Source organism: Poecile atricapillus, chromosome 9 (assembly GCF_030490865.1).
Source record: "Poecile atricapillus isolate bPoeAtr1 chromosome 9, bPoeAtr1.hap1, whole genome shotgun sequence".
NCBI lineage: Eukaryota > Metazoa > Chordata > Aves > Passeriformes > Paridae > Poecile > Poecile atricapillus.
Genome location: NC_081257.1, coordinates 24,220,999 through 24,237,309, shown reverse-complemented (window position 1 = coordinate 24,237,309; position 16,311 = coordinate 24,220,999). Strand labels below are relative to the sequence as shown.

Sequence of the window (16,311 nt, the reverse complement as noted above, 5' to 3'; positions counted from 1 at the left end):
CCTCGGCGCGCAGGCGCGGTGGGGGGGGGCGTGGCCTCCGCAGGGCCCTCCCCCGCAGGTGACGGCACGGCGCGCGCCCGGCCCCGCCCCACGCGCGACGTCACGCGGCCGGGCCGGGCGGTGGCGGCGCGCGGGGATGGAGCGGCCGCCGCTCGGCCGGTGAGTGACCGGCGGACCGCGAGATCGGGAACGGAGAGGGAACGGGATCGGGAGCGGGGAGGGGGAACACCTGGAACCGCGGGACGGGGTGAGGGGACCCCGCCGGACCGGCCCCGGGTGCGCCCATCGCGAGCGCCTCGCCCGTCCCCACACCCGCAGCTCGGCCGCGCTGTCTCTCGCCGCCGCCGCTCCTGCGGCCGGTTTAGGACCCTCTGGCCGATTCGCGGCCCCGCCTGCCCGCTCGCCCCGTTCCGGGCCGTCGTTCGGGGCGCAGGGCCCGGGCTGCGCGGGGCCATGTCCGGGCCGGCAGTGTCGGCCCCTCCCGGGGGCGGCCCCACGCACGGCCCCGGTGCGGGGGGCTCGCGAGGCACCGCCGCCGCCCGCGCGCTGATTTAGGGGTTACTGAGGCGTGTATTCGCTTCACCGATTCCGACTCGACTTGGCTGCCTTTGCTGAGATCGTTAAGGCACGAATTATTTCATGGCGAGGTCAGAATTTGCCGGCTTAAAATCAGATGGTCAGTGACAGGCCTTTAAAGAAAAGGAGCAGCTTTGAAGGTTTCCGAGTGCCAAAACTGACGAGACTTGGAGCTGACGCTGTGGCGTGTGTGCAGCTGCTGCCACTGGTGACACAGAAGTACCTGGTGTGCATTAGTGACAAATGCAGTGGCCAGCAAAACTCCCATGGTGGGTGGAAGCATCTCTTTAACTGAAAAGCTCTATCAATAGGGAAACCTAATGAGGCTTCTTGGTGGGTAGGAGCTGTAAAAGTCTGAACTGAAGGTACAAAGATCTGAGTGGAAAGGCTAGGGGAGGAGGAGAAAGAAGAGAGTAATGTAACTCCCACTGCATCAGTCAACAGTGTCCATCATCCACAAACCTTAAAATCAGGTGTTTCTGCAGGTTGGAACCCCTTAGTAACAGTCCAGGCTGCTGGTGTGGTCACTGAAATAGTGATGCCTTGACCTGAGCCAGTGCCACTGGGTCTTCCTCAGCCCGGGGAGGAAGTGCCGCTGTCCCTGATGCTCACCAGTGACTGTCTTACTCAAGATTTACATGTGGCAGGTGACTTGATGTTTGATTTCGATCCTTCTCTAAGGGTAAATTCTTCGTCCATCTGGAGGTGTCTGGAGGCAAGGAAAGACTAGTGAGTGCCCACTGGAAAGGCTGTTGGTGTCTTGGTGCCAAGGGGCACTATTCCTTCTCTTGCCTGGGGACACTGGGGCTCCCCAGCTTGCAGGATTTGTGCTGCTCAGTAACTCCTCAGCCACACCAGTTTCTGGCACCAAATGAACAAATTTGTCGGAGCTTTGTATCCACTGTGTCTAGTTCTGTTGCTTGATAAACCCACCCAGCTGGTCTGGAAGCTATCCAAAACATGGAAGCAAACTGAACATGGAGAAAGATCTACTTTGTGTGGAATTTGCTTTAGAAATAAATTGGAACTTCAGGTTCCATAAAGTTTGGGGTTTTCCTCCTCCATTTACCACGTAAAAGTTGCTGAGTTTGGTTTTCTGAGCAGTTGTGTGTCATGGTTTGGGCTGTCTCACATCTTGTTTAATCATGGCTAAAGTTCCTGTAATTAAAACCTATATCTAATTCAGATACAAGGTAGAAATCATTGGAAGTCGACAGGTTTTGTTTCCATGTGTTTAGAGAGGTGTATTCTGCAGGAAATGGCTCGTATCTAGCAAGTCAGCTCCTCCGCTGCTTGGGTGAATGGCCTGTGCCTGACTGTGAGCCAGCAACTGTGGCTGCACTGGAGTCAGGCAAACCTCATGTTAGTGTTTCCTCTGGTCTTTCTGAGAATTGTTTTTTGAAGCATTCAAAAAGACTTGGTGTTACAATATATTGGGCTTGATTTGTAGGAATTTTTGCTTAGAGCTCTGGGGGGAGGAGTCTTCCCTCTCCACTGGCTTCCCCAGCACATTTACTGGTATGGCGTGTTGTCCTCAGGTGGGTCTGTAGCTATCTGTCAGTGAGAGCTGGGCTTTGGCACCTGGATTCACCAGGTGCAAGGTGTTTCTCAGCTGAGCTGGCCAGTTTGGCTGCCTCTTGATAGACCTGGAGTCTCCTCACCCTAAAATACAGGGAGTGGTTTTCCCTGTGCCTGTCCCCTAAGGCCTGGTGAAGGCTGGTTGCTGTGGCACGCTGAATGCTGCTCAGCACAGAAGTTGTGCACTCTCTGTGAGGGCTGGAGCTCCCAGGGACTTGTGTTACCTGTCTGGGGCCAGGAACAGGGGGGTGTCTCAATAGCCAGACTTGTTAAAGTGGTTTGTAGGCAGTGAGCCCTGATTGGCCCAGGTGACATCCAGAGGTCCCTTCCAAGGTCAGCAAATCTGTGAGCTCAGCACAGTGTTTTCTAGAGGATAAACTGGCATCTCTGGGAAGAGTGAAGATGGCTGAATGAAATGGAATGTGAAGGTGGCAGGCTAGACTTGCGTTGTCTGCACTTCTAGAACCATAGTATTCAGCTATGATTGAATGCTTAAAATACTTAACTCCCCTAAGTTAGTAAGCAGTTAAGACCCTGGATATTGTCACAGCACAATGAGCTGATTCTTTGGGCTTGAATTTAAGCTTCAAATTCTCAAAATTGTTCTTCCAGCCAAGTGTGTTAAGGTAAAAGGAAAGAAGGAAACAAGCAATTGTGTGGACTTAAACATGTTTTTGCAAAATTTAATGTCTTCATACTTTCAGAAGCATTTTATGGTATTGCAGATCTATTTGACTCTTTATAGAGAAGAATCTTACTCATGTACCAAAAATAGAAAACACTTCTATCAAAATAAAATTGAGAACTTTGATTTGGAAGCTAGATCTGACACACCATGTGAAATGTAAACACAGAACAGAAGGTCTCTGCCCCAAAGAAGTTTACATTTTATTAACTTAATTGAGAAGTTCAGAAGTTTGCCACCACTCCTGGATGTTTACACCATGCAGGTACTCCCCAAGCGTGTACTTTATGTGCATGCTGTGTTGGGGCTTCCATCACACTCTGTGTGGGTCCTCGTTTTGGACAGCGGCTTAATCCTTTACTCTGATGCTGGTCACACAAGCACTCCTGTGGGAAAATACCCAGTGATTATCAAGGCATTTGGTGAGCCAGGAAGGTTTGTCTGAATCAGGGCAATCCGTGATGTGATGTATTGTTGCATGCTCTGATATGATCAAACATTTGAATGCTTGGAGGATTTCCCTCCTTGAAATGATTTATTGGGTTAAAGTAGTCAGAATATGAGGTAACTTCAGAGGCTGCTTCTTATTTATTTTAAATTTAATATAAATATAAAAATTATTTTATTTAATATTATAATATTTATAATATTTTAAATATAATATAAAATAAATATTCTTATTTATTTTAAATACGTCAAAGCTAGCAGAAACCTTGTATTTCAAATGAGTTAATTATTTTCTCTGAAGGGGACTCTGAGTATGTGTGCTGTTTTATTGTTTATCAGATATTAATGGTGTTTCTTATTATGCTTGTTAATTTTGGCAGGTCTTTCTCCTCTACAAAGAAGCTTTGTTGCCAAGATTTACTCTGAAAGTGACCTACAGTACTGACTGCAGATGTCTGCAAATGTAGAAGTTGATAAATCATATCTTCTTCCCTCCTCTGACTTTCCTGTTTCCTATGGAATTTATACTTCTAAATTTTTTTAAAGTTAGACGTCTGTTGATGACATTTGGATTACAACTGTGACCATATCTATGCAAAGAGATGAGCTACCCTGAGTACTTTTGAGGTAGGTATGCCTGCTGTGACTTAGAGCACATGGAAAGGAAAGGCCATCTGGTTAGGGCAAAGAGAGCTCTAGGTGTACATATTCTAGATTTAGGCTGATGTGCACCATTTTGCGTGGTTTTAGCAGTAGAGTGTACATGTACACAGTGAGGCTGTAGGAGCACCAGAATACGCAGCGTTGTATGGAGGGTGACCTTGGTTGAACATGCTGTGGGAGTACTCAAAAGATTGTCTTGAGAAAAGCTGCATTCACTGCTCACCCACTAAGTTCCTAAATACCATCATGGTCTGCAGAAATTTTCTTCTTTGAGATATGTGACAGACACGTAGTAGTCATTGAAATGAGAGACCATGGTGGTTGCTCTATTTGCTTAGATAAAGCACTCACATGAAGTTACAAAGTTACAAAGTACTTGCCAGAATTGGGAGACATCTGGAATGAAGGTTAGGAAAGAAGGATATTTTGCTTGCCTTCCTGTGCACAGGTGCTGGAACAGTGGTCTCTGCTCCCAGAAAGGAGCAGTCTTGTTACACAATATGCCGGTGATGTACAAGAGTAGCAGAGCTGGGTGGGATTTGCCTTGTTGCTCTGTGGGTTTGTCCCTCCCAGGTAACAAGAGATGGACAACCTTGGCTATTTCTGCAGCATAGAAAGACACCAGCACGCACAGTTGTATTTTTCTGGAGGCTTTTGGTTTTCCATACATATTCCTGGAATAAACCTGGAATGGGGAAGCTGGCTAACTGCCTCTGTATGGGCTTAGAGGAGGCCAGTGTTCACTGCTAACATCTGTTCCTTCTGTAAAGTACTTGGACGCAGTTATCCCTTCTGTGATGTAGATGCCAATGTTCCAGGGCACTGGGGGTCTTGTCAGTTAATGGTGGGTTACAGTGAAAGGCAGCCAAACACACACCACTCTGGCTTCCAGGAGAGACGTTCATTAGTGGGTTTTGTTTAAAAAGGGAAAGTAATTCTGCTGAAAGTAGCTACCTGACTGAATTGTTCATCATGCCACATTGCTGCTATACAGGATGTATTTAGCAGACAGCACACGTGCTTTTGTTGATAAGCTCCAGTGATTCAGGCTGAGATGATATTGGAGGGACACAGATCTGACCTACCTCCCTGTCTGGCTTAAAACAGCTTGATGGTGTTCCTGTAACTGGAAGGCATGCCATGTTGCATGCATGCATGCATGCATGGGCCATGTTGCAGTGCTAGTGTGAACTGTGATGGGTAGTGAAGTGCTGTGTTTGGGAAGGGGATCCCTTACGTGCACTCCATCATTTGCCTGCAAGCAGAGCTGGGGCTAGGGATTGGCATCTTGGTGAGATTCTCTGGTACAAGTGGGTAGAAGCTGGTGCAGCACACATTAAATGTGTTTCTCAGTCTGCCTGGGCAGTGTTATTTGGCTGTGGCAATGTGCAAAAGTAGCATGGGGCACATAAGGAGGAATATTATTTCCTGTAAGCTGCTTTCATGGAAACTGTAGGAACACACCAGGAGTGGTTTGCTGAACTGCCTATTGCCACCTTAGTGGTACTTTATGCAGTGTACCAGGGATGTGGATTCTGTAACCCAACTTGCTGCATTTTTTTTTTTTGTTGCATATAAATAAGTTATGATCTCTGTAATCCTATGAATTAATAATACACATTTCCAAAATAAGCTGCCATTCTGTGAAAATAGAACAATTCCTTCAGTATCTCTGAATACCTGTAAGAATACATAGATTTCATGTCTCCCTGAGTGTATACCCCTAACCACATTATTATTTTTTGTTTCCTTAACTGTAAGATGTAGGTACGACCTACCTTTGTAAAACATTTAGTTTCATGAAAAACGTTGCAGTTTAATTATTAAAACTCACGTAATTAAAAGTGAATACTAAAGTGTGGAGTGACAAGGCGATTGAGTATAAGATAAAGTTTTCTTTTGATGTAAAGAAGTGGTCTGAAAGGTGAAATTGTGTATATTAGAGAACATTGCATTAAAACTGCTCTACAGGGTGTCTAAAAAGTTCAAGGAGCATTAAAGGATGCTGCAGTGTTGATAAATGGTACTGCCATTAATTCAGCTGGTGGGATGGGTTATGATAGGAAGTTTGCAGATACCTACTTACAGTTTCTTCAGGCATAAATTTAGCAAATTCCAGTATATTTTGGATTTGTGTGAGCTGACGGTGTCCTTAACAAATCCCATAGTGGCCTTTGTACTGAAGCTGTTGGCTATTACTTTCCTGGAAGCCAGTTGCCATGGTGATTATCTTGAGGGCAAATAAATGTGTTTTTCATGATTCCCAGTTATACTAGTTTTGAGCAAAAGGACTGTGGCCTTTTCTGGGATTACTGGAAGTGCTGCACCCATAGCACTCCATCTTTGTAAATCGCTGCCCGCTGAACAAGCATCTCATGCTTTAGTGGATCATGGTCATAAGGGGTCGGTGTCACTTGTCTGTGAGAAGCAGTGAGTGTCCTTGCTGTGATCCTGAGGTTGAATAGCAGTTAAAATGGGAGAAATGAGCAAAGAGTGACTTTGGGTCAGAATCTGTTAAGACTGAACTTAGCCCATTCAGGCCAATGGTGGCTGACTGACTAGTAAGGCAAAAGCTCTGTTGGTGAAAGCCAGTCCCTCCGAGGTTTGTGGGGCTGGGGTCCTTCCCTGTGCGGGCTTTCAGCTGGGGTAGCCTCTAGCTCTGGTTGCTACGGATTAATATTCAATGTTTTGTGGAGGAAGATACTCTGTATATGTGAGCCTTTGCATAACAGACTAACTTGGTTACGTTTGACTGCTTGGGCTGCAGAGCACCTGTGGTAAGAAGAGCAGACAGGGAGGTGTATGAGTGGCTGCTTGCTGCTCTGCAGAGCGATTCCTGTGCTGGTCATGCTTTTCCTGCAGGAATTAGTTCTCAGCTGGTTTGTTGTGCTGAAAGGTTTGGTTCTGGTTTACCAAAGTCCTTTAAACGCTTCAGGTACAATTCTACTCTGTGGGAGAAGTACTGGGTCCAGTACTATAGTCTCTTGATTAAAAACATATTAATAGGGCCAGGTGAAGAATTTTGTAGGTGATGCAAGATGGGAAGTTGATAGACCTGATGAATCTGTTGCCATTTAGAGGCATCTGGGTAGGGTTGAGGAATAGGCAGGCAGGAACCTCACAAGGTTCAACAAAGGGAAACAGGAAGCTCTGCACCTGGGGAGGAGCCACCCTGTGTAGCTGGTGTTTTTTAACCGCCCATGTGCCTGAACTGGGGGCCTGACCAGCTGCAAAGCTGCTCTGCAGCAAGCAAACAGGTGCTCTGGCAGAAACCCAAGTTGCACAACTCTGTAAGGAGCCATTAATTTGGGTCTTGGTATTGGCTCTGATCATAAGCCTGCACCTTCTCAGTGGTAACTGAAATTCAGCCTTATTTCGAATAAGACTGCTCCCTTTTTGTGCTGCTTTGGGTAAAGATTTGTGGATTTTTTTTATGTGGACTCTGCCATGAATGTGGGAGGAAACATTCTGATTTTGGCTGAGGTTTAAATGCATGACTACTTGATTCCCATTGGCAACAAAGTAGTCAAGCCCAATTTCTTTATACCAAATTACTGTCTCTGTGCAGCTGGATGTGGAGGTGGATATTGAAGAGCAGCATATTTGTGAGTGGCTGCTTTGCTGTGCTGTGTTTGTGCAGTTTGTGAGTGTCTCTAAAATGCATTATAAAATCTAACAGAAGAAAAGGACTGTAGATGTGCATCAGTATTTTTATTGCAGAGGTCCAAAAAGTGAGCAAAGCAAGGAATTCACAAGTCTCTGTGGTAGAAGATGGATGGCTAACACAGGTCCTGTTCCAAGTGGTGTTGCTCTGAGGGGATAGAGTGTTGTGGCTGTGCTGGGCTGGTTCCTTGGCACCTGAAAAGAGTCCTGGCAGCATGTCTGTGTGCTGCAGGGCAGGTGTCCATGGCTCTGCTCACATGGTGTCTGTGAGATACACAGGCCAGGCTGATGATATTGCTGCCCGTTAGGGTACATAGGATTGCAGTTATAGTGTTCCTTGTCTCAAGCTCTGCTTGAACCTGCCTGGGACTGGGAGAAGTGGGTGTAATGAGTCGAGTCAAAACACCTTATGCACGTCTGTTGACAGCTGATAACAGATTTTTAACACTGAGAGCAGGTAAGGAGGTGTGGATGGGGTAGTCTTACTGATAGGTCCTCCCAGCCTCCTGCAAGTGCTGACTGATGGGCTTCAAGCAGTGTTTGATAGGCAACCCAAACATCTTGTTTGTAGTCTTGCAGGGAGTAATGTGCTAATGCTCGATTAGAAAAGGCCATGGAAACAAACCAACCCCAGATTAAGGCCACTACCATTATAATAATACAATTTTTTAAGAGTTTCACTTAAGTAAAAGCTCCCTAGGCCAGCAGTCTTGAAGAAGGGTCAGGAGGGAGAGTTTTCTTCTGAAGAGCAGGATGAAGCTGTCAGTGGTTGAACAGCATAAATGGTTGGAGCATTAACAGTGACTATTGACTTCTGGTTGGAATTTCTGTCTTGCCAGATTTGTGTCACGTTTTAAACAATACTGAGAAAGAAAGAGCTGGTTTTGAGTCATCAGGGGGAGTATTTTACCACTCTGTCTGAGGTTAGTTCTACTTTCTTCTTTCACTGTAAAGTCATTGTAAATATGATACTTTCCAGAATTCAGGGCTAAGAGTACATGTTAAAATCACACATAGCGTGGGGTGTGGGTTGGTGGTAGATGGTATCTTTCTTTACAAGCCTGCTAATTTAACTTGTTTTAACCTCCTTACAACTGCAAGCCTGGAATAAACCTTTCTTTTAGAACCAGTTGCTAAATCCTGCCAGCTTCTCTGCTGGCATTATCACAGATAATTCTGCTAGGAGTGAAAATGAGAGGCCTTCTCTTATTTTCTTTGTATTGCTAGCATGCTTGGAAGTCTCTCTTTAATGCCAGAAATAGCTGTAGTATAACCTTTTGTCTTCCCTTGGAAGTGGATTGAAAATACCTGTATTTTCACTTTGTGGTTCTCTTGTTCCTGACATTTGAGCCAGCTTTGACACACAGAAAGTGGCAGTGTCTCTTGGCAGACAGGCAGTGAGGAGATAAGAGCAGCTTTGATCTCTCCCCGCCACCCCTTCCTCTCCTGGACAGATCCTGCCAAAATTCTTGGCGTGGCCTAGTATTATTGCGTTTTTCCAGAGACTAAAGAATCAGATCCAGATAATGCAAATGTTAATAGGAAAAGTCAATAGTAAGAGTGCAACTGACCACAAAATATTTGAGATGTGTCAAGGAATTAAATCCATTCTTTGTGGAAGACCAGACCCATTGTTTTGAATATGTGACTTCTTCAGTCTTTTCCTTTGGGGACGGTAGTTTCTCTGTTTGCAAAATGCAGTATTTGAACTGTGGAAGTGAAGTCACTTGTATTCTGATGAGTCCTTGCTGAGGCTCACGTGAGTTCCTGTTTCTGTAGCTGTTGTGGCCATAGCATCAGATTGAAGGTTTTTGAGAACACCATTCTGGAGTAATTGCGTACTCTGTATACTTCCTCTCTTTAATCTTATCCCAAGGTTGTTATAACTGGGTCTGTGGTCAGTTTTGTCCCTCAGTCCTGTCTTCCTTCAAATAAGAGAAGATTTTTTTGTATTGGTTCATATCACAGCCCTAGAAATATGTGCCCACAAAAGCTAAAATGGGATGCCACGCTGTGGTTCTGAAAGTGTGCCCCGTGGGACAAAAGAGGTTGGAAATTCCTTAAATTGCTATTTCTGTAGTACTTCTTGTATTGGAAAGGACATCTTCAGATCTCTGCTTGGACTGTGGCTGGAAATGTCTCTTCAGTGTTCTCAGTGAAGCCCTGAGTTCAGAGTGTGCGCTGGACTTGTTTGTAGAACATGTAAATACGGGTGCAACATTTTTCTCTTCCGCAAAAAGCAGAGATGTTTTTGAGGAAATGCTGCTGTTTGCTTAGCTTCAATTTGGTTTTGGCGAAGAGTAGGTGAGGATGTCACTTTTCTGAAATAGGCCACTGAATTAAGTGGAAGTGTCAACTGTCAACCCTCTCATGGCAGACCATGCAGTTCTGAATTGCAGGTTTCCTCTCAAGCCTAGTAGAGCAGACTGTCTTAATAATAACTCTTCGTCCATTTTGTTTTTCTTCTAAAATCCCTGCAGACTGCATTTTTAGTGTTGTCTTCCAACTTTTAAGTATGTTCACAAAAAAATTTCACAAAAATGTATATGATGTATGTAATTGTCAATGTCAACTAATCAGAAGACTCTAGTTATTTCTTTAACACTCATTTAGCTTTCTCAAAACACTGATTTTGTTAATTTGATGGAAAATAGCCTATATGTAGCCTTTTCCAGGAAAGAATATTTTTAAGTGGTTTGAGGATGTTCCAGTTATACTGCTGTTCATGGTTCATAAATGAATCTGAAGGTAGTAACAGGAGAATTAATGGAAGTATAACATTAACCTTTTAAGAGTAAATTTTAAGTTTGTTTCTCTGCTGTTAAAGTGTCACATAACCTTTAGGCAGCTTCTTGATGTTTCTGTGGGGGGCTTTTTCACCTGAAAACTAGGGAAATAATAGTAATTCAGCACAATGTAGGAGCATTCCAAGGGTGAATTCACAAACTGCTCACAGGTTATGGTAATATAATCCTAGAAATACATTATGTAGCTGAGGAATTAATTAAGGATGAAGCTCTGCTAAGCTAGGGAGTCAGCAGCATTGCCCCACAGTCAGACTCCATGGCACACCAGCTCTAGATGCAGCAGAGCAGTTGGGAAGGGTTTCTCATAAATGGACAGGTCACCAGCTATAGAAATACAGCTGAAACGTTTTGCTTTGGTTTTCACATGAGGTTTTAACATATTGCAAACCCTGAATGATTATGTATTGGTACGTCTGCATGGTTAGTAATTTTGGAGAAGTCTTGATCTTTACTTGATAGCTTTGATTCAAATAGTGTAACCACTGAATTACTGAATGTTCAGAGAGGAGTGGAAAAGATGTCAGTGGCTATTGGTTGTACTGCAAAGCAGCAGAACCATTTCTGAGAACCAGTCACTCAACTTTAAGCTGCTTTGAGTTATTACTCAAATAAACATGGAAAATAGGCTCATCTTTGATGTTGTCTGTGGTACTTCGATGTAAACTCCTAACTTTGCAGAAGAACCAGCAGTTTTTAGTCTACATTGACAGCAGTGGACACGCAATACTTCCCACAGGGCATCAGTAATGTAGAGGTTGCCCACAGGTGATATTGAAGGTATTTGAGTCTGATGTGGGTGTACTCAGGAAGATGTTTCTTAAAAAGAAATTGAAAGGAGAAAGGGATCTGTCACTCACTAATAGAATGTTTGGCATATGCTCTGTGAGTGACAATAAGTAAAGTTTTCTCTTATGTGCAGTATTATTATTTGAGCTTTCATGAACATAAACTGTGTACATTAGTTCTGCTGGTCAGCAGTATTAAATACACAGTTATAGGAAGGAACTGTTTCAAGAGGATGTGGATATGAGAAGAGGCTGATGTTGAAAGATCACCTTCTGGTATGTCTGAGCATGCTGCCCTTGCACATGTGAACCATTAATGGATACAGTGGTAGAAATGGTGAACTCTTTTTGGTGTTCAAAGCACAAAAGCGTCTGCTGATGAAGCCTTTGAAGTTGCTATTTGTTAATGTGTATGGGAAGGCATGGGAAAAAGTGACTCTCCCTCCCCACCCCTGCTCCAGAGAGGAGGAGGAGGACAACTCTTAATGTCTGAGTGACCTCAGGGACCTGCTCTGACTCCTTTTTCCTTGTAACATACTCACCTCTAACGAACAAGTGCCTGGACTATGTAGAGCTGTTTCAGGCTCATGAGGATTTTAGGAGAAACATTTCATGTTTTGTATGGGATCAGACACAGTGTCATTTTTGTCCTTGAATATCTTAAAAATCATGTAATTCATACCTAAACACATTGCCAGCCTTTTCCTTTAACAGCTCTCTCAGCCATACTCCCTTTTTGGTCTTGGCCAGGGGAGAGTCTTTGTGTATCTATATGTCATGTTTGTGGTTTTCTTTCGGACTTAAGTAAAATTCAAAAACATATTTTCTTGGGTGAATTTTGGAGGAGGAGGATGAGGAAGAATTATGTATGTGAAACTGTAGGTACCTTTTCCATTAAAATTAGTATTGTTTTCTGTTTTGTTTTTGCCTGTATTCTGCAATTTACCTAGGGTATTTGTATTTAATTATTTATTGTATGTCTTCTTCCATTCTGGCCCAAAGTTTCCAGTCAGACTTTTTCAAAATTGTTCTGTTGTAACAGCTGAATGTACACATTTCTCCACATATTGGGTAATCATGTTTCTATCCAGTTGTTTTCTTGAGTCAAATTACTTACTCTGTTACTGGTGTCTTCCTCTTTAAGTGTTTTCCAGATGACAATTCCCTTTAATCTCACACCCATTCTGGTTTCTCATGAGCTCTTTTTTCTGATAGGATTAGCTGTCTCTCTAGCTTTCTCTCCTTATTTGCTCTACTGAGCAATGATGCTTTTAAAATATCCTCCTTTGGATATAAATTACTTGCTAGGGTGCCCAATTCCTGTAATAGGTGGTTTTCCAGTGTGTGACTGTTGCCTCTTTAGTCTTTCTTGCTAAACTGTTTGCCTGCATACAGATTCCATTTTGGGATGGGTTTCTGAAAATAATCTGGGATTTCTCAAACTAAGCTGGACTACTTCTTAGTAAAAATTACTTCTATTCTGAAACAACTGAAAAATGCTTTTTTTTTACCAAATAGGATGAGTGGGAAGCATCTTGTCTCAATGATCCCTGCTAACTGTGATAAGTCTTTAATGAGCTGTTAAATTGACCTGTTTATGGAATAAAAGAAATGTGAGGATTACATAGGTAATTTTACTTCAGCATTATTGTTAAGGGTTCATGGTGTTCAAATATGGCATAAGTAAAAGATATTTGAAATATTCTATGAAAAGGCAGGATTTTTCCCGTTTCTTTTCCTTGAAAATAATTTTTATTCCCTATTTCTGCAGTCCTGTACTCTGTTTCTTAAACAAGTACTTCAGCTGAAGATAAATTGTCTACGAACTGGTTTTCAATGGTAGCTTCAGAGTTTTCTTTGTTTACAAGGAACTGTGGTTTTGAAGGGAATTAATTAAACTGATTAATTTAAAGTAAACATTCACATGAATAAAGTCTAAATAAAATCTGATGCACCTAAGTCTTTTTAGACTGATACTTGTCAAATTTTTTTAAATGTCTATGTTACAAAGTATTTGATAAAGCAATGCGAAAGAGTGGGAAGAATCGGCAGAAAAAATTAAAGTCAAGATCATGTCTATGCTTTGTAAGTACCAGGAAGTGAAGGAATTTTTATTAGCCCTGTGCAATAGTTTCTCAAAGTTCAGAAGAAAATGGAGCTGCTGCCAGAAAATTGGTGGTGTGTCAGTGAGGGCTGTGATTGACATGGGGGACAGTACAGGTAGTTTTGCTGATGCCTCTCAGTGCCCACCTGTGGGCACTCTGGGACACAGACTGTCCCAGCTGTGGAACAACTTGAGCCAAAAGCACACAGGATCTGCAGGGTCCTGTAGTGCTGTAGGTCATATCTCTGAAGACCTTGCTGACAAAAGCTTACAGTTACTATAAATAAAAAATAACATTAAAACTTAAAAAAAAGATGAAAAATAGAGTGACTGAAGTTCTGTTAGTGACACCTCATGTGACCAGTATTTCACACATTATGCTTAGTTCTCCACTCATGCTAGTATAGAAATGGAATTACTTCTATATGAAGATCTTTTTGAAAAATGTATTCATTTTTTCTAAGTTCTTAATATTTGCTGTCATCACTTTCTTCATATTCTAGCATCCCACTTCAGTGGATCTGATCTTTCTTCCTCTCTTGCTGTCTTGGAGGTGGGAATCTGATGTGGAATAAAACAGTCAAAATGTGCCAGTTGTGCAGAGTTCTTGTAGTGTTCCTCTGAAGATAGTGTACTCCCTGTTTTCAAGAACTGGTTGAGTTAATTTGGAACATTCTGGCTGTGTTTCAGACTCGTCTGTGAGGCTGGCTAGAGAACTGTGGTCACCGTGTCTGCTCTCAGCTGTCCTCCTGTCTCCTGGCCTTTGGTACAGATGTAGGAGTGTACAGGCAGGGACAGCCGCTGCCATGAGCTGTGGCAGCTGTGTCTGAGTGCTCAGAGCATTTACCTCCTGTGAGGTGAATGCCAGGGAAATAAGAGCCAGCTGTTTGACCTGCGCTGGGAGTGTTGAATGACTAAATAGGAGAAGAAAATGAAATCTCTAAGGTGCAGACTGACCTTGCATGCTGCATCCCTGGCATCTTCCTCTGCTTTCAGCATGACCTAGTGGCCATAGACCCTGAGAAAAAATGCTCTTTCATGAGAACTTCTTGATTAATTCTACAAGATTCAGTTTTAACTTCAGTCATATTTGTATCCCTTTAGTTATTTGAAAGAGTTTGAAATAGGACAGCTTCCAAGGGTGCTTGCATTTCAATGAAAAAAAATTTACAAAAAAAAAATAAAAACACTGAAAGTTGGAATCATGCTCGTACTTTGCTGTTCACGTATATATCTTTCCTCCCATTTCCAGAATTGTATCTCATACCAAATTTCTTTTGCAGTTCTGTTCAGTGGAGGTACTGCTGTGGGTCAGCCATGCTAAAGGGCAAATGATGGAGGCAAGTACAAGTTTATCTTTCACTGTTATCTAATGTTGGTTTTGCCAGTTTTTCCTTTTGAACTGTTTTGTTTCCCAGGGCTCCTGGGAAATAATTGCACAAATGTAGGACTGTATTAGAATATTCTGGGATGTAATAATGTTATAACATCTGCTCAGTTGTCTGTATACAGAATTGTGAATTTTGTTCCTGATCTAGTATATTCTTGTACAAATAAGAAATGTATGTTTTTGAACTATAAAGTATTCTTTCCTCCCACTAACAGAATGTAAAGATGGTTATAAGTAGAGAAAACAAAAGTGAGCACAAAAGTTGAATCCTAATGCAAATAAGTGTGCTAATTAATTCTGAATAATCACAGTTTTTCACATTAAGAGTATTTTTTTTTCCCCCAAAAGTAAATACTAGAACAGGTAAGTAGTTGTAGGGATCTTCATACCAGATGTGTAATTTGCAAAGCTCATTTCAGGCTCACAACAGACTGACCCTGTGGAAATAGAAATAGGGGATGACTACAAAGCTCTCATTAGGAGCCTCTCAGAGGCCATATAATTTCAGAAATCTGTCCCAGGATACACAGGGGTGGCCATGCCTTATTTGTGAGCTCACTGTGGGATGGTTTGTAAATTGACATAGGGTTAATTTAAGCAGGGTAGTTTTTTCTAGCAGATAATTCATGGAAGTCTAGTTAGATTCAAGTGGTGTTCTTTAAGACCAACAACATTACCAGTGATAATGTGGATAGAGAGCATGCAGGAGATCAAAGAGCTCCTGGTTGGAGAGTATACTGGTCATCTTAGATAATAACTGCAGTTTTTCAGTGAGTCCTGACTGAAAAATAAACACTGAGTGAATTAGCCAAAATGAAAAAGGCAGTTATGGGTCAGCTGTCTGGTTTATATTTTATACACCAAATAGTTTTGAGACTCTTGCTTTTTTAGATGGTGAGTTTTGTTCACTAAACCATCTGGTCTGTTGGTTAAAAATGAGCATCTAGTTTTGCAATTTTTTGTCCCAAAACATTAATTGAGTGGAGACCTGTAGTCTAACTTTCTGTAAAACCTGTTACCTGAGGGAGGAAAAAAAAAACACATTAAGAAAGAGCAAGCTTAAAAGCGAAAGCATACTACTAGACATAAAGGCGCTTGAATTCATTTAAGAAAGTGTTAAGTATATGTCGTTGGCACATCTTTTTTTCTTCCACCACACAATTGCTGCATGAACATAGGTAAATATATTTTTCTTGGATGTAGTTTATTCATTTGCATTTAAGGTGTTACTGCTTAAACTGGCCAGTACATTTAGACTCAATGCTTGTAGCATCTTCAAAGTACTGAGATAAAATCCTGCATGATTTCAGTGTTCTGCTTTCTCTAAGTACTGAGTTTCTTCTTGCCTCCAACTGATAGCAGTGGCACTTGAAAAAAAAGAGAGACGGGCGGCTCTTCTGATATTTTTGGATGGCAATTTGGAAAGCATTCTGGAATATCTGTTTAACCCATTGTCTTAGGCTTCAGATGCACAAATTTGAGAGTACTCCAATTGTAAACTTAATGCATTATGTTTCTGCAGCTGTTTTAGCATAGAAATGAACACTCTCAAATCCCAAATATGCTGAGTTTCAAATAATTCTTTTCTAAAGCATAAACTGCTTTCTGCCAAG

At 42.4% G+C, this 16,311-nt stretch overlaps 1 protein-coding gene across 3 annotated transcripts in view; it reads left to right on the top strand.

The window, feature by feature from the left end:
- Window positions 1–30: 30 nt before the first annotated feature.
- TMCC1 (transmembrane and coiled-coil domain family 1) overlaps window positions 31–16,311 on the top strand; it is a 76,022-nt gene continuing 59,741 nt past the window's right edge. Inside the window, exons 1-3 of one of the 3 annotated variants that reach the window (XM_058844818.1) lie at window positions 31–159; window positions 3,667–3,913; window positions 14,592–14,648. Coding sequence is in view for 1 of the 3 variants with exons in the window: in XM_058844823.1 (XP_058700806.1) it covers window positions 14,640–14,648 (9 nt within the window). In the remaining 2 variants the exon portion in view is untranslated. Of the gene's footprint in view, window positions 160–195; window positions 846–3,666; window positions 3,914–14,591; window positions 14,649–16,311 lie in introns of those variants that run through there. The other 2 variants (XM_058844823.1, XM_058844819.1) reach the window with 2 other exon arrangements.